This window comes from Rhynchophorus ferrugineus, unplaced genomic scaffold, assembly GCF_030347505.1.
Source record: "Rhynchophorus ferrugineus isolate W39M unplaced genomic scaffold, kcgeb_rfMv2 rfM2, whole genome shotgun sequence".
In the NCBI taxonomy this organism is placed as follows: domain Eukaryota; kingdom Metazoa; phylum Arthropoda; class Insecta; order Coleoptera; family Curculionidae; genus Rhynchophorus; species Rhynchophorus ferrugineus.
Window position 1 is genome coordinate 93,500,693 of NW_027472581.1, and position 26,769 is coordinate 93,527,461.

At 32.2% G+C, this 26,769-nt stretch overlaps 1 protein-coding gene across 1 annotated transcript in view; it reads right to left on the minus strand.

Moving 5' to 3' along the window:
• CARPB (Carbonic anhydrase-related protein B) overlaps positions 1–26,769 on the minus strand; it is a 395,701-nt gene that overhangs the window by 68,873 nt on the left and 300,059 nt on the right. The window contains exon 4 of the mRNA XM_076397060.1: positions 22,469–22,660. Within this exon, the coding sequence (XP_076253175.1) occupies positions 22,469–22,660 (192 nt within the window). The remainder of the gene's footprint in view (positions 1–22,468; positions 22,661–26,769) is intronic.

Sequence of the window (26,769 nt, forward strand, 5' to 3'; positions counted from 1 at the left end):
TTTTGGCTATTGTTATTTTTTTCGCCATTGTTCTCCATTGTGGTTGTTTAATTCACATTTATAGTACACAATATCCCACTCAATAGCTCGATAGTTTGTCGTGATATATCTTGATTTACTTTATTTTGTTATACTAGATTCACTTTTAATAGTTAATCGCAATACACCATACAGAACTTAATTTTTTAATTTTTTTACTTTTTCTAGCTGCTTTTAACCAATTGGTTGACCAATTTCAGTAACAGTTTCAGTAAATTCGTTTGGTAGTTTTTTTTCTTTTGAATCTGAATGGACTAATGATTAAATTGTTAATTTAGTCGCAATTTTTTATGCATTTTTATTATGTGCTTTCTGTCATCGTTTTTTTTTTTAATATTTTTAATTTTTATCAGTGGATGATAATACATTTATTTTTATTACGTTTTTTATGCTACATGTTCTTTTGATGAGAAAAATTGTTGCTGAAGGCAGATGGCGTCTTGATAAGAATTATAGGGTACTAAGGGAATAAATTATTATTGATTGGTAAAAAAAAAAGCTTAAATCCAAAAATTATGGTGCTTTACAAAATTTAAATTGATTTTGAGGATTAATCAATTTGTTTATACATACTTTGAAGAATCTCAAGCAAAATTAATTTAATTCCTTAGTGTTCAATGTCATCAGAAACCATGCAGACATGAACCATAACATGTCTTGGACTGATTTCAAGATCAGCTGTTTACGAACTAGGAAGAATCATCAGCTATTGTTATGAAAAATGCACTATATCATTATAAGACCGTTGGTGTGGATACAGCATCAGACACACACAAGATGAAATTGGTAAGTGGTTTATTATAAACCAGGGTTAGATAGATTAGAAATTAAAAGTTACTGATTTGAATAGAAACACTTATTGTTACAACGTCTGACCGAAATATTCGAGATACGGTATTATAATCCTATGCTGGTGACCAAGATGGGGTGATACAAAATAGAAATATCTGAAAGTATCTAATTAATATAGGACAACTGTAGAAGATCGTTTTGTGAAGTGTAAATTATTATCGTGCCTGAATGTTTGAGGAGCGAATGCAACATAAGATACTAAAAAAATATAAGTATATTAAAATGACTTGGCAAGGAAATACTGCAACTGGTAGAAACAAAGGAAAATTAAAATACATTACGTGGATTTGAAGTTGGTAGATTAGAGCTCCAAGGGATACCACTACATCAAAAGGCTCCCAGAACTCTACCTCATAGGTGGCATGGAAAAGTGTTTAACGAAAATTTACTAAAACAACTTTAACCTACAATCTATTATGGCTATAGAATTAAATAAAGTTTAAGGCCTTCAGTAATATATGCAATAAATATTTTATAATGTAAAAATAAATTATATTTAATAATATTCTTTTGTGACTTATTTTTTTTGCATTAGTAATATAAGTAATAAAAATTGATTGCAATATTTTAACGTCATAACTTCTGATGCCATGATTTCGCTGTGATTTTTGGAGGGTATAAGTTCACTTATATTCATTTATTTACAACTAATTAAATTAATTTAATAAATCTCAAAGAATGCCCGCTACACAAATATTTGTTTCTCAATTATTTCCGTTCCGTGTCACCGTTTCCGGAAATTATACGATTTTAAATAAGTTTGATGCACTGTAAATGGAATTTTCTCGAGGGACTCGGCTTGACCCGGCCCGATAAACTATTAGGGAGCGTTGAAATATACCACCCCCGTTCGGGAACGGCCATTTTCTTCTACGGCATATTGCTTCCGTTACCGTTAAACGATAAAAATATAACGAGCGCCGTTCCCAAGTCGCTCCAACCTTATCTTTAGAGTCCAGTCCGAATGATTATTGTGTTGGTTGAATATGTTTTCATACTATTTATGTGGATTCTATAATGGCGTCGGCTTTTTGATGCGTATTCTGGTGATTTTTGGACCTAAATATCTTCGAATTAATTGGTTTTATATCTAATTCAAATTAAATTCTGGTTTATTAAAATGCCATAGAAAGTATTGAGCATTTGATTCTATATATCCTGCCCATCTTGCATGCAATGTGAGGATATCATTTTTATAATTTTAGCAAAATCACTCAGCAAGCGCGTGTCCCATTGATACAAAAACTTGATAGTCGAACGGGGCGAGGTTTGGAGAGTACGGTGGGTGCGATAATATGTCCTATGTAAGTGCTTTCAATGCTTACTTGACCGGTCTTGTCTTCGGACCCATTCTGGACGTTTTTCGAACAACACGTGGTTCAAGTTGGTTATTTGTTATCGGTAGCGATCACTATTAACTGTTTCACCAAGTTTCAATAGTTTGTAATACACCACGCTAGTTTGGTCCCTCCAAATACAGGAAATTGTCTTGCGATCAAAACGATTTGGCCTTAGAGCCCATTGGCCACCTTCGCCAGGTGATAATCAATAGTTTTAGCAATTAGGGTTTTTAAAATAAGTCTGCTTTTTATCACCCGTCACTATTCTATCTAGAAATGACTTCCAATCACGAAATCATTGGAGCGGCATTACACAGACGGTTTTCCGATTTTCCATTAGCCTGTCATTCAATTGATTTAGGACTCATTGCTCGTAATCAGTCGCTAGTCGTTTCTTGGGACACATTTAACACTTTAACAATTGATTTTGACTTTGCGTCGACTATTGTAATATATGGATATTTTATTTTGATTAAATTAAAAAAGTAATGCGTATCGATACGGATGGCTACCCTGAATTACCCTTGATATCTACGCTTAGGATTCTCCCAGTTTCACTAGCCACCTTATCATCAATCATAATACACCACAAAGAACTCTTCTTAGATCTTTTTCATCATTTGTAAATATCTGGAAACAATTAACTCATCAACAGTGAAACTGCATTTTCATTCAATATGTCTCAAAATTCATTGCGTTCAGACTTCTTTGATCCTTGTGGTGGTTTATTGTCACTGACCTCTATATTAATTGTTTATAATAGTGTTTGATGGCCTTCAAAAGCAGATTTAAAATTAAACAACTAATACATATTCCGTGAATGTATACCCAGAATGACTCAATAATTCTAAATGGAAAACAATTATTTTATGTATGCAAATGTTAAAGATAAAACATTTAGCAGTTAGGGATTTTAACTAACAGTTGATGGAAGCAAGATAATGCCTGGAGCATGTGCTGTATAAGACAAAATTTGTAATTGAGTATATCAGTGATCTAAAAACCACAAGATTATTTAATTAATCAATTTCAATTAGTTGTTTAATCACAAATCTCAAAAGCACCAATTTATGATCTCATTTTATGTCCCAGTTTTACCAAAATTTAAATATTTTAATGTTTATTAAAATAGCATTCTAGTTTAGAAATAGTTAAATGTTGCAAATTTTTTTTTCGAATTATTATTGTAATGCAAAAAACACAGCGAAAGTTTATATACTTTATTACTATTTATAATTTAATTGAATGGCAATGGTTAGTTAATATTCTATATTTTTTGTGCTCTATATTTGATTACATTTATCGACAATTGCGTTTGATTAATGATTCTTTATTATTTTACAGCAGTTTCTAAAAACTTTACTTTTATAAATACTGGATGGTATCTTAAATTCACTTGTACCTCAGGTTGTTTGTTTGTTAAGCTATTATTTTATTTAATGAAAGTTTTCTAATGCTACAAAAGAGTAATCAAAAGCGTCTATATTGTATTATAGATTATGATAATTTTTAGAATAATTTTAATATTATTTAACTTAACAATCTAAAATATTTATTTGACATTTCTAAGGAATTCTTGATATTACATTTCAAAGTTGCTTATATTATTTGGGTTAAATAAACGTGTTATTAAGGTGATAAAGATCTGTGAGATAGATAGATCTCTTTAATGTATCCTAGACGTTTACTATAATCGCTCTTTTTTTATACTCAATATTTCAATGACTTTCCTCTTCATTAGCCATACTGAGTTAGTTGCCGTCTAACTTACAATTTGTCTCTACAGTGATTTTAATCTAGATACTTGTCTAGGAAGATCCACTAACATTTAGTTAGCCTTTACAAGCTCTTTCTAGTTTGGTTCTTTAGAGTCAGCTTCTTGTTTTAGTGTTGTTGCAGCAATAGTTGCAGCACCTCGGTATTTACATGGCAGTGGCGTCTGTCCTCAGGCCTTGTCGTGAACTTCTTAGTTTCCTATGGCAGTTAGAATCCAATAATTATTTCAATAATAGTAGTATCTACAGTAGTAACTTAATATGTAAGGATAATTTACATTTATATAAATAACATATATTTTTTTTGTTTTTTAATTTTGGTTGTTTTCTTTTGTATGCCCCTTCCAACGAACTTTTGCATCAACATTCATCCCAAAGTAGTTAGTATTGTTACTGTGTGGAATAATAGCATTATTGGTTGGTATGTGAACAGTTTTGTTAAAAACGGAACCCCAAACACTGCCTTGCTTTACACCTGATTTTGTTTTACACATTTTTGAGTAAGCTTCATCTTGTTCAACTCTAAACATACTGGCAGAGATGCAGGAGTATAAGACTTCCACGTATTGCTTCAGTAATATTTTATGGACTTTATATCGAAGTATCTTCTGTTTTTATACCCTTACCCCTTGCCTTGAAAATTGTTTTCCCTTCGTAGGCTTATCAACAATGTGTGTGATTTTATGTACCTGGTAAATTGTTGAATATTTGCCCAGGAAAGCAAACTAATATGTAAGTGTTAAGATTCTTCTATTTATGGTTTTAACCTTTTTAATAAGACCTTTCCAAATACCTTGGATATTATTGGTAATAATGAAATTGGTAAGATTTTACTTCATTTGCTGTTTCAGTTCTGCTATAATAAAGTTGGTGGGTTTTGTAATTGCCTTTCTTGGTAGGTTTTTTGTACTTGTCCGATTATTAAGTCATGGTGAAACAACATTCGTTCAGTATCAGTTTCATTTAGTTTAAAATGGAGATAAGATGGATGCGTTAGCGTAAAGACCAATAGGCGTAAAGGGTGCTTTGGGCTTGTCCAGACTTGCCAGCTACTAATATAAACCCAAAGTAGAAGTAGCAGAGATAAGACGCAATACATCCATCTAAACCGAGAGGATAGGTAATCTTGTGTGGATACTTACAATTAAATTTTATCAAGCCTCTATCTCAAATGTAATTTATTTCATAATAAATGATATGGTGATGCGAAGTATATTGTATCGAATATTTGTGTATTAATTTGCATGACGAAGAAAATAAGCTTGTACTTTTAACTGTTTTATTTATATGGCACGAAAATTGCAGCAGGCAAGTGACAATATAAATAATTGGACACAAGCTTGGACAATAATGTACATGTGCAATTCACCTATAAACATACCGTACAAGCACCAATAACATTAAATAGTACTATCATTCCATATAGCAACAACGCTAAATATACCAGAATGAATCTTGATGCATAACTTGTCTGAAAGTAACATATAAAGAAGAAAAGAAAAGAAATGGAATTGAAATATAAAAAAATGTACTGGCTAATTGGAAGAAAATCACAACTGTAAGGAAATAACAAATTGTTATTATATAAGCAAATACTGAAACCTATATGGACATACGGAGTTCAATTATGGGGATGTTATGATGATATTATGGATGAATTTTTCAGCACAAAGTCCTGAGAAGTATTGTGGGCGCACCGAAATACTACAGGACCGACTACCTATATCGAGACCTTCAGATATCCACAGTCAGTCAAGAAATCAAGAGAATTGGAAGGGAGTATGAGGAAAGACTCCATTCTCATGAGAATATTGGAGTATTGTAGCTTTTGGATACCACCAGAACAGGACACAGACTCAAAAGGATCAAACCGTCTGATCTTGTGTAGGGTTGCGTAGTGAGGTGCATATTATAAAAAATACAGCATGACACTTATGTATAAACATGCAGAGTGACATGTATAAATATTATTTCATCAGAGACTGAGATAAGTCCGATGGGTCCTCCTAGATATATACCTAGATTTAAGTTATCATAAAGACAAATTGTAGGTTAGACGGAAACGACTAGTAACAATGTAATAATTAAATAATAAAAATTTATATGGGGCATTAAATTAGATGTTAAAAGATTTTCTCCTTTTGCAAATTTTAACATTGCATGATTTGGCCAAACGAAACATGACTAACTTCTGAATTTGTCTTCTAAAAATAACGCAATTCTTGTTCCCATAGCCAATATTTGTCCGAGTAATTAGCAATTTGTATCAAACCAAAAGTAAAACAACATCCGACGAACTATCTCGTGGCGTTCGCCGAGACGCCTGGATAAAAAACCCAAAACTAAATTTAGAAAAGTTGCCGCTTAACTAGATAACGAGAAATATGGTCCTTCGAGCCCGGAAACTTCCTCGGATAAAGAACGAGATCTTCAACGGAGCCAAAACGGGAGCGACGCTCGGATTTTCCCAAAAATTATCAATGAGCTTAATTAGTTTTAGCCGCAGATTTGATAAATGGCCTTTAATATTCGCTAATAATCTTTCAGTTTAAAAACTTAGAGGGGGGGTGCTGGAAAGAAGACGTCGGCGGGGAGACGCGCGCGGTGAATGGGGAGGCGGACGCCTCGCGCTCGTAATCCTGTTTAAATAATTTTCGGCCCCTAAAGAGAATTTTAACATGTTCGGACGGAATTTCCATCTTGAATAAATCACGGGCTTGTATTAGCGCCTGTTTTACACCAGGATTAATTGCGTAATCGTCCGTTTGGGTCGTTTTTATGACTTTCACGAGCTTTTTAAATTGTTATTGTTCGGAATTTAGTCGAAATACCCAAGTAACACGACCTGTAGGTATTTATGAGCACTATTCTATTTACTTTTAAGTAATTAGTGATATATGTGACAAAGACAAATATTTCCTTATAATGGATAAGTCTTGAAGAAATTATAAAAGATGGCTCAACTAATGTTAAATTTCAACAGACCATCTGGTTACTATATTCACATATCCACTGTTAGCAATAAATTTTCTTTATACTTTATTTACATCAATCAATGTTAAACTGTGTAACTGATGGGTATGTACAGGATGTGGACAAAATTATATGAACATGGACATGTATAAAATATTTAATTATTAATAAGTTGTTAGAATATCATTTATATTTAATTTCGAAAAGAATTCAATTATGTTAAAACCTAGCCATTGCGTTAACCTGGGAAGATGTTTAATGATGATCTTCAAAATAAAATTTGAACCTTTTTGGCTGTGCATATGGGCAGTTCATTATCTAGCACAGCACGTACTAGTGTTCAATATTTTGATATTGTGGTATAACCACACCATGCTTGACTATAAGAAGCTTTCCTAATTATAGGCCTATTTTGTATTTATACATATATAAACAACGATATATTTAGGAATCCATGAAAAACGTGATTCATCGGACCATACAACATTCTCACAATTACCAAGAGTTCAGATCCAAAGCGTATAGTATAGTGAAATATAACAAATAAGGCTTGTCAACATATAAGTATGGCAACATGCAACAACCAATGATGTTTAACCAATTTTCAATTTATTATGAAAAGTAACTATATTGAATCCCCTGATAGAGCGCAAAAATAATGCAGTAGAAAATGAATCTTCAGTTGTTGAAGTTTTAGGCGTTATTGGACGAGGATTCATGTCAAACTTAAGATGGTTTCCCTGAAACATTGACAGTGGTTCAGTAGAGATTTCAAACATCAGTTATCAGTCCAGCTATGGCACATAAGCAAGGGAATTGGGTTTAATAAAATAGATATTGAGCGCAACGTACTACTTCTTAACCACGGCTCGAAAGATAATGTAGATTTGCAGCGATAACCTTAAGAGCAGTGGGCTTCAAAAAGGTCTTAAACGTATTTATTCGTCCTGTATATAATTGAAATTAAGTTCAACTTTTGATTATAATATTTTATTCTAATTGTCCAAAAAATATCATTGCTTCCCATTACTTTTGTTGGTATTTCAATTTTATTCCGTTAAAAATATATCTGTATTGAACAGTCGACTTATTTTCAGTTTTTCATGAAAACTAAACGGAAATTTAGCTACACATATAATGTTGATTGAAAGACAAAATGGAAAAAATGAAAAACTAACAATAATATAATTCATTCTAAAACAAAAATAATATTTGGACCTGCATATGGACTGGACCTGCAGTTTAACATGTGCTCTAAGTCTACCGACTGGCCAGTGACCAACTTAGAAATGATCCCAGAAGATATCCGGTCTTACCCAGCCTGGATACTGGCGTGACTGGGATCAATTTCCCTGTCGGATTTTACAAATATTAAACAATTACAAACATAAATGTATGACCATGGCCCAGCAGCAAGATTCGAACCTGGGACCACCGCAACAGTAGGTGGACCGTCCTGTCGCCTTTAGCACTAATAATCTCTTGTAGCATTATAAATGTATGCTTTCGTGGTGCTTCAAGCACAATGAAAAAAATTATTGTTTTTTTTAATTAATATCCAGAAATAAACCATACTAACTTATAACAAAAATGTTAATAGATAGTACAAACACATACAAAATAATTAGCTCTATATTGTTAATAATTAACGAGAACCATCAGTTATCTATGTGAGTCATATTTATTTAGTTTTCGTACACGTACACCAGATAATTATTTGTCCATTAATTAAAGTGGTGGGATATAAATGCGCGCCTATCCCATACCAAAGACTGTTAATTTAAAGATTCAAACATGCAAGTATTCAGAAGTTGTTCGCTGTTCCCGCTAACTATGTTCATAATTTAATTAACTCGAAAGAAGTTCATCCGGGACGCATATCTTAGCTGCAACATCCGGCTTGCGCTAAAACAGTTTCGTTTGATATCAATCTTGCTTGAGAAAACGCGCACTGTACACGTGCGTTCATAGTTTATCATGTTATTTCAACAATTACAAAAGTATTTCTGCTGGAGCACAATTAAAACTAATTATTTTGGCGATTATCTTTAATATTTATGAGACACTGGAATAACTTCGCCTTGTTTTCTATATATATATATATATATAGAATGTTATAATTTAGCATGCCTGTAATTTAGATAGTGAGCTGTGGGTTTTTCGAATATCAAAAAATTTAGTCAATGCATCGTTGCTTCTTACCAGAACTTTCCCTTCTATAATTATGTTAGAAAATATGTTGTTTTAGATTAGAATATTTAGAAATTCATTTTTATTATTGAGTTATTACATTGATACTAGCCGTTTTGGACTAACCTACAATTTGTCTTTATGTTAACTTAAATCTAGGTATATAACTAGGAGGACCCATGGGCCTTGTCTCAGTATCTGGTGAAATAATGTTCATACAAGCCACTGCTATATTTTTTATTATATGCATCTCACTACACAACACTATACAAGATCAGATTGTTTGATTCTTTTGAGTCTGTGTCCTGCTCTGGTGGTACCCAAATATTGCTTCAATATTCTCATGTGAATGGAGTCATTCCTCATGACACCCTTGCAATTCTCTTGATTTATTGACTGACTGTGGGTGTCCGAAGGTCTCTATGTAACTAGTTATTCCTGTATTACTTGGGTGCGCTCACAATACTTCTCAGGATTTTGTTCTGAATTTTTTTTATTTTCTTTGTGTTACTCTTTTTAGAACACCTCTATAATTGAACCGTATGTATAGGTTTCAGTATTTGTTATTTAATAGCAATTTATTATCTACTGATAACTGCGATTTTCTTCCAAGTAGCCAATATATTTTCCTGTATTTATTGAAATGATTTCTTTTCTTCTTTATATGTTCCTTCCGAAGTTTTGTCACTTGCCTGTTATAATTTTGATGTCTTTTCTTCACTATTGTTTCCGACAATTATAATCGCTGTATCATCAGCAAATGTAGCCATCGTAATATTCTGCATTTGTGATATATCACAAGTGTAGAGTAGATAAAGCATTGATCCCAGTACACGTCTTTGTGTTACACTTGCTTTATTTTCATTTATTGTAGAGTGAGCTTCTTCTTGTTCAACTATAAATATTCTAGTGGTAATGTACGATTTTAGTAGTTCGGTGTGTTGCTATGGTAATATTTTCTGTAGTTTTGTGAACAGGGCCTTTGTGCCAAACCTTATCGAAGGCTTTTGCTACATCTAAGAATAGAGCTGAGCATATTTTTTACTTTTACTTGAATTCCATATGAATAATTTCAATATATAGGTTTTTAAGAGTTATCACTGTGGGTCTGAGCCGTATGAATGAGTGAGACGGACTGGGTCTGTTTCCACCCTGAGAGTCAATTTATGTTTCTTTTAAATTTTCGTTGGATTAAAACCCTTTCATAAGATATAACTGGCGTAAAATTCAATCAATTAACCGTAAAAAATTAATTAATTTTCAAGGAAAGATGGTTTCATAGGTTCTCGATGTGTATCCTTGTGCGGTTATGTGGAGTTCGGGCAAAAGTATCGCAGCTGAAGCTGTAAGATCGCAGAGGTGGTAAGGTCACAGGATAATTTGTCTCATTATAATCAATCATCATATTATTAAAGGCTCGAATTGATACTTGATCAGCAATATCTATTGGTTAAAATGCGAATCACTACATAGTATAAAACAAAGTCGCCTTTTCTGTCCCTATATCCCTATGTGCGCTTAAATCTTTAAAACTACGCAACGGATTTTGATGCGGTTTTTTTCAATAGATAGAGTGATTCAAGAGGAAGGTTTATATGTATAAAACATGCATAATATACTAAGGCAACATTGCTAATTTTAGAGGTTTCTAACGTGATGTCGTAAATTAACATATTTTTTAGGCTTATTTAGCAATTAGCAAAAACGCTGCCTAACCCTACGAGTTGGATCAAATTAATGTACTACAGTATTGTACACCATAAAAAGGTCTACAAAAAAGTCCGCGATGGTATATGTTTATCTTTTAGGGATAACCCACATTAACCATTTTTATTGTTTACTTTTTACGTGAGAAAATGGCTTATTTACGAAGCTATTTTAAGCAATACGGCATTAATCCTTATCGAATTAAGTACCTTAAATACAGTGTGCAATTATTATAGATCAATATGGTTCCTTACAGCATGTAAATTAAACAAATATTTTCGGATACATTACAAATTTAAAATTTGCGTTTAAAAATGTGTAATGTAATAAAAATTGCATGAATTTGTATATTCCAAAGATAGCAGGAAATCTTCATAGTAAGTATAGGGGAAGAGGAATTGTTTTACTCCAAATTTAATGCGTGCAGGCCAAGGGCAGTAATGAATGAACCAAAAATACTGGATCGATTTTAATCATGTTTTCATTGAGTGACATAGGCATATATATTTTATGCCCGTGCAAAGTCGGAGCGGGCCGCTATGTTTTTATATACAACGTTCATATTTTTTCTGTAGTGTATTTAATTTAGTATCAGCATTGCACTCGTGCGAAGCCGGGGCGGGTCGCTAGTTATCAATAAAAACAGCTCTTGACTTAATTATAAAACTTAATCCAACTATTAGGTTCGATGATCTTGACCGATTGGTCATTCAATGTATGCAGTGGTACTCATAGGTTTTGTTGTTTGGTATAAAGAAATTCGCGGCACAAAGAAAATATAGATATAAAGAAATTTGCGGCATAAATAAATACTTGTCTTGAATAGACAATTGTTAATTAGGTGGATTAGGTCTCTAGGGATTACCACTACATGCAAAATATGCCTAGAACTATAACATAACTTATAACATATAGTTAAATATAAATTTAATAAAACAATCCCAACCTACAAACTATAAAGCTAAAATAAATTATATTTGATAAAATTATTTTTGTTTAATTACAGATTTTTATTTGTATTAGTATTTTGTTATGTCATAGTCAAAATTAACACTGACGTCATACATCTTGATGACATGAATTGGCTCTTTTATTGGCTAGACTGTACTTCGAACGATTACTTGGTGTTATTTGGTTGCTCGATTTTCATCAACGATCACGTTTATTTTCCTCATATTGGGTGCTGCTGGACAATACATCGGTGCGGCGGCGGTTGTGGTCGAAATTAAAAGCTCGCCCGCGTAAACTGGCGCCGTTCCTCTCTCCCACACCTCCGCTTCGCCGCTAGCCCTACCCGTCCTCGACCTCCGCCACGGTGCAGCTCGCATTCTGTTCGCATTAATTAAACGGCACGGTTATCTGCAAGATTCCAATTGCGGACGTAAGACCACAAATATCAATTAAGGCCGCGAGCCTCACTCATAACTCACATTAAGGGTTTAACTTGCATTCTCCAAAAGGCAGAGCGATCGAGTGTCGGCCCGATGAGCTGGCGGCGCGGTAGGCCGGGCAGGGGAGGGAATGCGACGGCGGGCTACGGATGGGGAGAAACGGGAGGCGCCGACTGTCGCCCTTAATATTTTCGCTGGCCCTGGCTTTAAATTGCCTATAGTGGTTTAGATTCTATGAATCTGTGAGTTTTGTCTATGCTTAAGCATAATTTCAGTCAACGGTTGTGAAATCACGTGTAAATTTAAATACATTTGGCTCACAATTTGATAGAATATGATAACCGTGTCATTATTTATATTAAATATTATTTATCATCACATTATCTTATTATGAGTTACATAAAATGTTACCGAAACAACTGACTGAACTATTGAAATCTTACATTACAGCCAGAATGTGTAGAGTCAGACAAGAAGAAGCCTATTCTACAATAAAAAAGCTAAAGCTATTGTACCACAAAGAAGTGTATTGGACCCAGTCCTTAACCATCTTCCGCATGGGATATATCACAAATGGGAAATATCCCGGCGACTATATTTCCTGAAGATACTGCGATTTTGCTGTCGGAGATAATAGCCAAGAAGCCACATTAAAAATTAACAAATGGAAACATTTTCGTTGACTCATCAAATATTGCTTCTTCAATCGATGGAAAAATTACAACAATTTTTGGCAAATGACTTCCTATTACCTTCGAGCTCCATAGATATTACAATACTACTTACATCTACTCTATTATCTTAGTCAGAAAACTCTTCATCCTCATTTATAGTATCAGCAGATGTGCAGCCTATTTCAATTAAAACAATGATGCATAAAGGAAATCGAAAGAGAAGGAGGCGAGTAGCAAGAAAAGAAATGGTTAGAGTTTCTTTTGATCTTTTGGTTTCTACTGACAGAAAAGATAGCGAAAATGATGACACACAGTCATAACACCCAGTCTGTCATAAATCAATTTTCGAACTTATTCAGCATTTGGAGAATGTGTATCAGCCAATCTATACTACATAAATTTGAGAAAATAGTTGAAGGGTTTGAACGATTCAACCGAATCTTCGTCCGATAAGCCTTGTGGCACATTACCTTCTAACTATTTTAGTCGTCTCTTAACTGTTCTTTATTATTGAAATGTAAATAATCATTCTGAAGATATTAGGTTTATATATTTTTTTAAAATATTTAAAATTATAACATGTCCAGAATATTTCCTATAATTTTAATTCAATTAGAGTGAAATTCTTAGAGATGGACTCTTTAGAAGTTCCGCCTCACTTGTCGTGTTAGCCATTCGCGACTTAGATATATTTTAAACAAACTCTAGCCCTCATTTTCTAAAAACAACCAGTTTCAAATGGTTTAGTTGCTTCTGGAGCCACGAGATCTTAATCAATTTGTTTACACAATGTTAAAGTTAATAGATCTTATAGAGCAGAGAAAAAAGGGTCCAAAAACACTTAGTTTGAGGCTAAACACTTGTGTATTTGGCAGCGGGCTTCAGCTACGAACATTTTTTCATTTTTCAACACGATTACGACCTATTTCCAAGTGACCTTTGCTAATGTTAGCGACGCTGCTGTTACTTTTAACTAAGATATTTTAGCTTTGTAGCTTTTTATACACATTTTGAATTTGACCACAAGTATATCCAACAAGAGGGTCAGAACCGCATACTTATAGCCAAAATAAAACTGACGCTAGCACCCGGCAAGCAAGAATTAGTCACAGAAAAGCGCAGGAGAATGCTCTGGATACGGCCGCTACAGCAAGTTCTCTACTTTATTGTGTTGAAATCGATAATTCTATATATGTTTAAAAAATGTGCATATTGTTTCAACTTAAATCTTCAGTGACGTTTTCCGCGGAACTACCAGGTTTATAAACTAGTTTTAAGGTATATACAACACATGATGTTAGTTTAAATATCGTATCGGATATATTTGTAGCCAATTTCATGTTTAAGTCTCACTAATAGGCCTCAAATTTCAGTATACATCATGTTGTTGAAGTATGAATTAAACATTTTTCAGTGTGTTCAAAATGTCTAAATCAAAACAAGCAGCATTATCGTTATATTCTAAATGTGCCTGATAGGCTACGCCAGCTGTTTTATTGGTATATTTTAAAGTCTTCTTTTTACCAACGAGAGTTTTTCTGGTCTGGACCTACTGTTTAACATGGACTCCTAACCACGGTCCTCGGCATTAAGCCTACAGACTGGCCAGTGACCAATTTAGAGACTATCCCAGAAAAAATACGGTCTTGCCCAGCCTGGTTAACAGCTTGACTGAGATGGCTTTTCCTTGTTGGATTTTCCACTGTAGCCTATAAATACATTTACAATTACAATCACAAACATATAGTACATCCATGTCCCAGCAGGATTCGAACTCCCGTCTATCGTAACAGTAGGAGGCCATGTCGCCTTGGGCATTATGCCAACCAAGCCGTCCAGCAGTTACTTCACTTTTTGAGATGAAACTACAGAAATAATGTATGACGAAAATGCTATTTTGAGCGCTCCATTATTAGTGCTTATATATACGGAATAATTCAATAATATTAAACAGAAAATTGTTGTTTGATAGAGAGAATTGTTAAAATCGCCGAATATTTGAGTTATATTTTTTTACATTCATACTTAGCGCATTCACCATTAGATATCGCTGATCAAATTACTACACGATCATCTAATAGAAAAGTTAAAATAACTTATTTTTACGACTTTTAATAACAGGTTAATTGAAAGGTCCCCGGCCTGAAACATAGATGGCACTACTAGAATTAAATCCATATGTTTTTAGTTAGCCCTAACTCTCAAAATATGCGTTTATAAATTTGACAGCTGTCGAATTATTAGTTTGTCAATTATGGCATTTTGAGTAAAGCAACTTTTGTTATTTTCAAAACAATGGATAAAAAGGAATTTCGCGTGTTGATAAAATATTTCTTATTGAAGGAAAAAAATTCAGTTGAAGCAAAAACTCGGCTTAATGCCGAGATACTGGCACAGGAAAATTAACCATCAAGGATTGGTGTGCTAAATTTGGACGTGGTTAAATGAGCACCGATGAAGGTGAACGCAGTGGGCGCCTAAAAGAGTTTGTTACCGACGAAAACATTAAAAAATCCACAAAATGATTTTGAATGACCGTAAATTGAAATTGAATGAAATAGCAGACACTCTAAAGATATCAACTGAACCTGTACATCATATCATTCACGAATATATGCGTATGAGAAAGCTCTGTGCAAAGTGAGTGAAGCGCGAGCTCACTTTTGATCAAAACAACGACGAGTTGATGATTCCGAGCAGTATTTTAAGCGTAATAAACCCGAGTTTTTGCATCGATATGTGATAATGGATGAAATATGACTCCATCATTTCACTTCGAACTCCAATCGACAATCATCCGAGTGGACTGCACGAGATGAACCAGCTCTTTTGGGATACGCATGGAATAATTTTTATTGACTACCTTAAAAAAGGAAGGACCATCAGCAGCGACTATTACATAACGTTATTGGACTAATTGAAGGACGAAATCACCGAGAAACGACCGAATTTGAAGAAAAAGAAATTGCTGCTCTACCAGGACAATAGATCGTGTCACAAGTCAGTGAAAACAATGACAAAAAAATCCATGAATTGGGTTTTGAATTTCCTTCTCATCCATCATGTTCTCCAAATCTGGCGCCCAGCGAATATTGTCTGTCCTCAGATCTCAAAAGAATTCTCGCTGGGAAGGAATTTTCGTCGAATGAAGAGTTGATCGTCGAAACCGAGGCCAGTTTTGAAGCAAAGGACAAATCGTATTACAAAAATCATATCGAAAATTTGTAGTTTCGCTATAATCAACGTATCACCAAACAAAAACTAATTTTGGCAAAAAATGTGTTTTACCTTAGTAGGCCGGGACTTTTCAATCAACCTGTTAGGAATTAAAAAATATGTTTTATCTAATAATATATTTTCCAGTAATCTCGGATAAATACTTTCCTACACTATACAACAGCTCTAAAAATTATACCTGCATTGTTTACCTGTCTGCTCGGAGCGTGGGTAATGAAAGATTCAGCGAGGCGTAGGCAGCGACACGACAAATGAATTTAACACAGTTTCATGAGTTGTCTTTTGCTACGTCATGCCCAGTCGATGCTGTCAATTGGCTTGGCCACAAACCCATCGTACCTCGATCGAACGTCGCTTGTAAATCAATTTAGCTAATTTGGGAGCAGCTGATGGATAGATCCGACGGTATTATTTGATCACAACTTCGGTTTAGTTTAAATTCGAAACGTTATTCAATGTTTCTAATGTACACCACCTATTAGCGTCACCGCGAATTAAAAAAACAAATGACGATGCAAACAAATCAAACAAGGCAACAATGTTTTATTTGGATAATTGTGGCCGTTACTTTTAATTTAGTGGTTGGTTTTGTAGTTGTCATAAATAATAATAGCTAAAATTGATGTCATGTTAATTTTGACTGGGATATTTGAAGCTAATTTCAAATAACCACTTTTCTACAATAAGGACTGGGTCATAATAGAATTGTGAATTAATTTTGAAGGATTTGCACTAGACGACATAATCATCTACAGATATTTATAGTCTATTTGCAAAGCATACAAATACATCATGATAGAACGTTTGAAATGTTGTTGTAAACTGTACAAGACAGTTAAAGTATAAGTTTAATAATATGTGGTTGCATGTATTGTGATCATTTTTAGTTCCAATAGGTCTTGGTCCTTGAGTTGCCCAACGAGTTTAAAAGACTTCGGAAGCAGATTTCTTCAAAACAAACAATACAAATAGTAAATGCTGAATGGAAAACAGTTATTTTTGTATAGATCAATATAATAACCATTGAACTCAATAGTTAGGTTAAGAGGTTTAACATATATTTACATTAATACTTCACATTTTGTCAAAACACATGAATGGAGCTAATACAATCTGTATAATATTAATAATAATATATCAGGGTTTTTGATTAGTTTTCTGGGTATATGAGGTAAGATGATGGAGAATATATGAAATATCGAATAAATTAGGACATAATTTTATATTTTATTTTGGTGAAAATATACAGTTTTCAGCTGTAAATCCATTGCCATAAATCCAAAAACTAAGTTCATCCCATATTTCATTATATAAACTGATCTAATTATTTGTTTTATATTTATTTTTCTATTACTTATTATGTCAGTTTTATAGTTGCTTGTTGTATCCTTTTATGTTAAACTTTTTTGATATTATTTGAAATTAAATGTCCTGTATTTGTTAAGACAAATAATAGTTGTATTGATGGCAAACTAAAGCTTCAACTGAAGCTGGACTTATAAACATGTCCAACTATAACATTTTATCAAGTATTTTACAAAATCTGTGTATAGACATGCTCTAACATATCAAGTTCTCCTATAAATTCTTAAACTGATCTCTGTCTTTTTTTAACTTTACTTAACTTCAGCGAGAAAATTTGGTTTATAATTTACCTGCACATGTATAAAAGAATTTTTCGAAATGTTTGTTTACCATAACACACTTGCCAGGCTACTATATGGATAATCAGTAGTAAACAGCAATGAATGTTCAGTGAATTTAGTGAAAATCCATTTTCTTCTGTCTAGTTGGTATTGGAGTCTTGTACGATTAAACCAGTCAGATTATATTAAATATCATTTAAAATTTCATTTTGTTATTAAAAAAAGAACAATATTGTTAGGGAGTCATAAAAAATAAACAAAACAAATGAAGCCTAACCTCAAATGTTAGTTATAGTGTTATTTACCGCGATATCATGTTAATTACACGTACAGTTAACTATTAGAGATAATTATTTGCTTAAAATAGTAAATAATTAAGACGAATAAATTAGAGATGTTTAATTTAAGTGGCCAGTTGTTTTAGCTTGTTTAGTATTTTAAGCGACATCATTTAGAAAAAAGAGCAGAAAATGTAAAAGAGCAGAAAGAGCTACCTAAAACTAACGACTAAATGAGTTACTAAAATGAAACTAGATAATTAATGACGATCTCTTTTCATAAAAAAGTCGTAAAATTGAAGCAGTTCTGATTAAAAAGACAAGCCGGAAAAAGACATGAAGCCTGAGAACATCATTAGTGTTAAAATACTTGAAATATTATGAACGATAATCTTAATCCCAATCGCTGTACTTTCTATACCTAACTCCTAACCAATAAATTTATTGTCAAACAGGGAAAGAAATGAAGTTTTAACGATATTAAGGTTAGTAAGTTATGAAACACTTTTCATGAGATTTTTCAATGAAATCACATGGGTTCTTAACTATAATTGTTGAGATACAGGAGAGAAAACAAGGTTGTAAATTAAATACAATTTATTTTCTCTCTGTTTTTTGAGTAAATTAATACCCTATAAATAATTGAAGAATAAAAAAAATAGTAAATTAATGTGTACCTACACTAGTAAAGTACTGATCTCTAGAAAAGGGTTTTTAATCTAAGAGTTCAAAATTGATGTGTTGATGTAGTCTTTGGCCATACTCCTTGATAACGTTACCCAAAGTTTTTACCTACAGGCAATTAAGCAGACTGTGGTTACGAATGTGCCATGGAATATAGACAGTACTTCTCAGTACGTGTTTTTTGGTATCTTTGTATAATATTTCAATTGCTTTGACTGGTAACCCCAGAGTTGAATAACAGAAGCCCTCGTTGATATCAAGACTTGTTAGTAAAGTAAACGATTATGATGTACTGACAGCGCTGAAAATTTAGTGAACGATTAGTACATTTTCTACACTTCAGCTTTCAGCTATATATATATACATATATATATATATATATATATATATATATATATATATATATATATATATATATATATATAAATATATGAATTGCTATGTTATGGGAAAAGTATGATTTATATCGAATAAACTTACTAAAAACTAAAGTTTGGTTTTGCAGAATAACGACAGGAATTCTAATTGATTTGATGCTTTGTACTTCTTTTGTTTCTTCAACATTTTCCTGCTTCTGGTCTTTTGATTCAATTCTTCGTTCACTACATTTATTATCAATATCTCCTTTAACAATTCTTTCTTTTATGCTGTTAACAATTATTTCTCTATCAATGCTGTATCTCGTTGTCGATTAAGCTCCACCCTCGAGTTCTTGGTGGAGGTGGAGGCGAACGACTTTTCTAGCTAGAAAGTGCACATGCCTATAGACGTGCTTATCGGAGTTTAAGGAATTCCCTATAATTCCACGATCTCGGATCTGCTTGATACTGGGATGGGATATCCTTTCCTGGTTGGCATATTATCTCGAGACATTCGATACCAAGCGATATTATATTTTGTCTCAAATCATAATTCTTTTCCCAGATAGCAAATATTACAAAAATTATTTAAAGTTCTAGTAAATTGGACCCCTCGACTATTCAACAGAAAAAATACTACAATTACCGTAAAATTAAATTTACACGATTGCCTCGAATATAGATAACTGAAATTGCGTCGCCAAAATAATATTTTCCTTTTGGAATTCTAAAAATACAAAAGTTTATTGATTAGTATATATTTTTTAACCATTTATCTGATTTTTGTGATGGATCCGATCGAAGTTTTCGACAAAAAAGGAAACCGGTTATTTTATTGTATTTTGCTACCAAAAGGAAAACAACGTTCGCGACGCAAAATATAATTTCCATGGACGCGAAATGCTTTTTCTCGAGAGTATTGTTTTCCTTTTATCTCGGGCGTCCATTTATTTTTTATTCTAACATGTTTTGATGTAAAAATCGTATCGATTGATCCCATCAATAAACCGAGAACGTTGAAAACAAACCTGATTGGATCATAGTTAGTGATATGGCGGAGCCAAATAGAATAAAACGCCTTGTTGGCATTCAATCAAGTGTTAGATTTATGTGGGCAAAATAGAGAACGGTGAGATGTGCGCGGTTTTTATATAATAAATCAAATGAAATTGGTCGTAAAATTCGGGTCCAAATGACAGTTTCTGTAACTTCTTATATAATCTTTATTAATTGTATTGCTTCAATTCTTCAATATCTTTTCTTCTCTGTATAACCAGTTTAAGTTTTTTAACCTTCTTCAGCTTTGTTAACTGGTACTAATAATCTATTTGTTCTTATTCTTCTATAGAAAGCTTCGGCTTAACATCTGCTTTTAACGCACTGAACTTGTGCACCTACACAAGTAAAGTACTGATCTCATAGATAGGAAAAGGGTTTTATACTCATTAATTTTGTTCCTAAGCCATTATTATAAGAGTTCAAAATTGATGTGCTGATGTAGTCTTTGGGCATAGTCTTTGATAACGTTATCCGCAGTTTTTTCCTTCAGGCCCTTATGCAGACTGTGGTTACGATGGAGTATCAACAATACCTCGCATTACTTTTTTTTGGAATATTTGATTAATATTTCTATTGCTTTGGCTGGTAATCTCAGAGGTGAATACTAGAAGTCCACGCTGGTTTCAACACCTGTTGATAAAGTAAAAGATTATTATGTACTGACAGCGCTGAAAATTTACTGAATGATTGGTACATTTTTTTAAACTTCGGTTTCATCAGAGTTCTTGTTTGAAACAGAAAATAATTCAAGTTTGGCGCATGCGTATAAACAATGAAATTTTTTTGATTTTATTTAAAAAACACATTTTATTTACAAAATATTGAATAAAAGGAAACAACAAAAATAATTTCTATATGCTTTTCTATTTTTATAAAAACGCCATATTAAAATTAAATTACATATTTGAACAATTAACAGGAATAAATAAACATTACCATAAAAAGACTAAAATCGTTTAGATCAAACCCAGCCAATATAATTAAAAAGCTAACACTATATAGGAAAGCATCTGAAAGAAATCTCAGTCAATATATCATTAATTTTACAAATTAATAATCTATTTACATATACTTCTATATAATAATTCATTGTATTTTCTTTGTCGTTAGATCATTAGGGTATCTTTGATAGTCTTATATTTTGTTTGTTTGATCCAGGTTTACTTTTGTTAGAAAATTTAATTATTTTATAGCAACACTGTAGCTGACTTTCACTCTCAACAACTTTTAGCTACGTCTTTGTTATAAAATAAAATTTAAATCATTACTAAAATATATTATGTTTAAAATAAGTATCTAATTATTACCAGTTACTACAATTTTTGCCACTATTCTTGAAGGACAAACCTTATTAATGACTTGACTACTCCCAACACAACAAGACTCATTTTCTTCTCTGTTCTTGTCGTTGAAAATGATGTGTTATAAATTTGGCATTCCACTATAAATAAAGTTGATGCTGTTTGGATTTTATAACTATTAAAACTTTAACCTTACATTCTGCACTTAGCCTTGTACTTCCATATTTTATCACCAATGTAGGTTAAACCTCCAAGAATAACACAACAGTTTATTTATTGTTACTATAGAGTTATTAATGTATCACAAAATCTAGATTTTTTTGATTTTTTGCGGTTTGAACTTGGTCGACTGTGCCTATCGATACGAAAAGAATGTACCGCCATTAGAAAAGGAAGCCAATATAGTTGGTTTCTATGGTTTTCTATGCAGGATAGTGCGCATGTGCTAAATCCGGAGATATTTGTTAATAAATCTATCCTCAGAGTTCTTCATATATTTTCTTAATCTATAGCTTCCATCTGAGTATAACATTAAGGGTCATCCCAATACATTTAAAAGCAATTTCATACTAATATTTGATGATTTATAAGTATTGGCTTGTGATTGAGTTTTTCGTTGCTGAAATCAATAAGCACTCGTTTGTTTTCAGTCATTTGGATGCGCTATATTCTGTCCATCTTTGTATGATTGTAACTTTTCGGTTGATTCAGTGTTGTTTTCTCCAATGGCTATGAGCGCATCTGCAAATGTGGCAACAATACTTTCACTGAAATTAGTTTTATTGTTTTTGGCTCTGAATTAGCGGTCAAGTTTTTATGAAATCAAATCGTTGTATAATTGTACAGACTTGACACTATACCGAAATACCAAAAGCATTTTAAAATCAACAGTAAATTATAACAGCCTTATTGTGTAATTAAGAAACTTTAGCAGGAAATAATGGTCAATAAAATTCCACTTACCTCTGCAGGAAAAGCATAGCCGTTGATGCTGTGTTCACTACCAAACTGGTCATGAAGACCATAGTGGATATGGATTTCTTGAAATTGGTAGCGGTACGACAGAGGCCCGCCTGATATGTTGATGTGACTGTGAGTGTCATTGTAGACCGTGAAAATGACACTGTGGCCAGTGTTCATGATGCTACCACTGACCTAAAGACAAAAATATTAATATTAATAAAAAAAACATTGAGTTTTAAAGATGTATACTACAAGACAATACATGTACTTTAATAAAATTGTTCTAATTCCTATTTGAATCTTCATGTGGTTTATTTGAGCTCTGTGAGAAATGATATCTGAATGAAAGATATATTTTCGCTGTAAATCAAGCCTTTTTCCACGAATTCTTACATCCAGATATTTCAGAATATTACGGAAATGATTAGAGTGTATCGCATTATTAAGTTAAATGTTAAAGGCTAGTTCTGAATACCTGAGTTATCGAATTTAAAGTACTATTTCATAGCAATAAACCGATACACACAACATTAGTCATCTAGTATATATCGTTAATCTATACTAAAGTCACATTTATATACGTTCTTGTTCGATAACTGGTGAATACAGCACCTAATCTACACATTTCTGAAATTTAAAAGTACAGTTTAATATTGTAGAAAGTATTTCATAATATTGTTGGATACAGACACAACTATGATGCGTAAGTACCTCTCTCTGATCTCATAAATAGTCCCCCTCCCTGATAAAGTCAAGCAATTTTTTTTGTTGAAATTAGCCTTTCAATGAAATGCTGAATGTTTTGAAATTGCTTTTAATAAAGAGTTTTATAATGTATAAAAGTTATGGAGAGTAAAACATAAAAATAATGTTATTTCTCTACCAATGCTGGTATAATTAATGTTAATGTCCTAAAGTCTGTAATCTAGAATAAATATTAGAATTAATTAAAAAGTTTTTTAATGAATATTAATAAATATGCAAGAGAAGAGACATTTATTTGAATCATGTATTTTCTTTACCTTAAAGAACAGTAATGATATTATCGTATTTAAAAAAGCTTACATTATTTATCTCCATGTAAGAGGAAAAGCATGTTAAAACATTTTGATTAATATGTATTTAAATAGTTTAAAGGTATTCATTATATCTAATGAGTATATGTTTACGTCATTATAATTTTGTTAATTTATCTTATCATAAAGATTTGGTCATTCCATAATTGTAAACCATAATAATTGAAAATATTGTTTTAGTGGAATTTGTTAATAATTATACATATGGCTCCTAGAAAATCTTTTTGAGATAATCGACCTTTCTCTCAGGGCTCCCAAAATATATGCTTTGATTTTATAATAAAAATACACATTATAAAATATTAGCTTGCGTGTAGTTAAAATATAGTATAGTATTCGTTAAAACATCTTATTATATGCTGATATCTATGATTGATTACTGACTATCAATAACAATAAAAAACAATTGTTAAAAGAATAAAATAATAATATTCTTTATTAGTACTGCTGCTCTTGTTACTCCCAAATATTATTTAATTTTTGATTCTCCTACTTTGCCTTTAAGCCATGAATTGCAGAATTCTTGAATATGTTGCCTCTCCTCTGTTGTAACTTTATCTGGCAACCAACGTACTTTGTAAGTAATTTGTACGTAAGTAAAATAAAAAAAACCTTCTTTCGAAGCTCTCTTTTAGTTGTTATGAAATAACAACAAAATACCTCACAATTTATGTAAGGTTGCAACCGATATATTGCGTACCTGACTGTATTCTAACGCTGCTGCAATTAATTTCAATATTTCAATAAATTTCTCAGAGCATTCCAGTTCAATGACTGTAAAAGTGTTAGTTTTAACCTGGTGATTCAGACGGTCGAATCTATTACCCTTTTCTACTATCAGGTGCGTTAATATTTGTGGAAAGGGAAATATATCTAAATGTGGTCTCGATAGAGACAAATACGTAAAATTCATATTTTATTCAAATGAAGCACCATTGAAGTTTTATAGAATATGATGGCCTAGTTAAGAATGTTGTTTATGTAGGGTTCGAACTTCGATGATATTCGACTCTTTTTAATCTCATGCTATTCACGAATCTCATGTTCGAAATTAACAAGTGTTTATGTGTCCATGTTAATTTTTAACTAATCCTTTTCTGTGGCTTACTAAATAGGTCGGAAATATTTATGTAAGCTAATAGATTATTCTCTTAAAATGCCTTTATATATATATATATATATATATATATATATATATATATATATATATATATATTAATAACCTATAATTCTAACAATATTTCTGTAATTTTTAATTGTGGCCATGAACATTTGCTACCCCAACACCTCCACATTGTACGAGACAATAATTACTGTTTCTGATCTTGACGGAAAATATCTTTTCTTCGCTAATCCGTTTTTATTTTCATGAATTTTTGCGTGAAATTAATTTCAAAATTTATCATATTAATGAGAGTTTATAATAGTCTGATTTAAATAAATTTGCTACCGAAGCTTATTAAAAGTATATAAAAGCTTATGACCATAGTGTACAATTAATATAATAAGAAACAGTGTACGAAGAGGTCTGCCAGCGCCAAGTGAGAAATATAAAGAACTACAGCGTACAAGATCATCAATAGCAAACAAAAATACAATAGAAGAATAATAGTAGCTGCAGCCATTGCACGCTATGAACTTAACACAAATTAACTCACTCTACCCTATATCGTTATTCTAAATGGCATTGATTGAGTATTACTGTAGATGTTTAGACAATGGACAATGTTACAAAATGTTTAGGACAATATTATAAATTTTGCAGTAATTATTGTCTCGTACAAGGCGGAGGTGCTGGGGTAGCAAATGTTCATGGACACAATTAAAAATCACGGAAATATTTTTAGAATTATAATATATATATATATATATATATATATATATATATATACATTTTTTTTTCAATCTTTTTTTTGACTTTGACTTTTAGTTTCTATCCTGGCTTAAAGAATTACTTACTGGCAAACTCTTTTCATCAAACCTTGGAGGAAAAAATACGGGATATACATAAATCTACTTTTGCAACTAAAAATCTAATCCGCTCTATTTTCGTTGACTTGCTAAACATAGTAATAATTTGAATATTACAAACTGATAAACTACAGAGTATTTGCAACGATTTAGCTGAAATTATCGTCAACTGATAAGTGTCTGAACAAATTTATTACAGAGTGCTACTAGTATATTAGTGATATATAGTACAATTACCAGTAATTTAAATACTGTCCAACCCTATGTTAAACAAGAATTGATATAATACTGAATTTCAATGATATTTTATTGTAATGACAGTAATTTATTCTAACAAAATGTATTTTAGAAAAACGCTGATTACTTTTTCGCGCAACTACTAGTAATAAACCGTACAATCTTCCATTGTATTCAGTTGTATTAGCCTCATAAATCTACTACCGTCCTGTCATTTAATACAAGTTTTAAATTAAAAAATCTTTAAACCTCACGAGTTGTACGCGCTCCGTTATAACCATCCATCTATCTGTTTGACTGTGGTTGTTCGGACGGTATGGTTCGTCAATTTTAATGGGATTTTAACAAACCACCCCCCTATATCCCCAACTATGTAGGGGCAGGGCAGGTTTTCGTTTTTATCGTTACATTAACGTTTTCAATTATCGCATTGGCGGTTTTCGTACGCCGTGTGTACCTAAGTTTCGATGTGAAATATCTGTTCACTGTTATTTTTCACGAACAAATATTAATTATATGTTACTCGGTAATAAATTTGTTCGGGCACGTATCGGTTGATGATAATTGCAGCTAAATCGTTGTAAATATTCCATAGTCTATCAATCTGTAATAATAAAATTATTACTATGTTTAGTGAGTCCGTGAATGTGGAACGAAAGATTTGATTCTTAGTTGCAAAACGTTCTAAAGGTGTCTTATGTACATCCCATCACTGTGGTGATTCTTTCCTGGAAGGCTTGATGAAAGAAGTTAGCCATTACTAAATAATTTTTAAAATCACGATGGATATCATAAGTCAAAGGGAACTAAATCAGGTGAATAAGTTAAATCGCGAAACAATTCGTACTTAAATTCACTGATTTTAGATTTTTTAAATATATGTCATATGTGTTACGGCCCTCTGATCTTGACGGAAAATATTTTTTCTTTTCTAATCCGTTTTTATTTTCATGAATTTTTGCGTGAAAGTAATTCCAAAATCTACCATAATAATGGGACTTTATAATAGTCTGATTT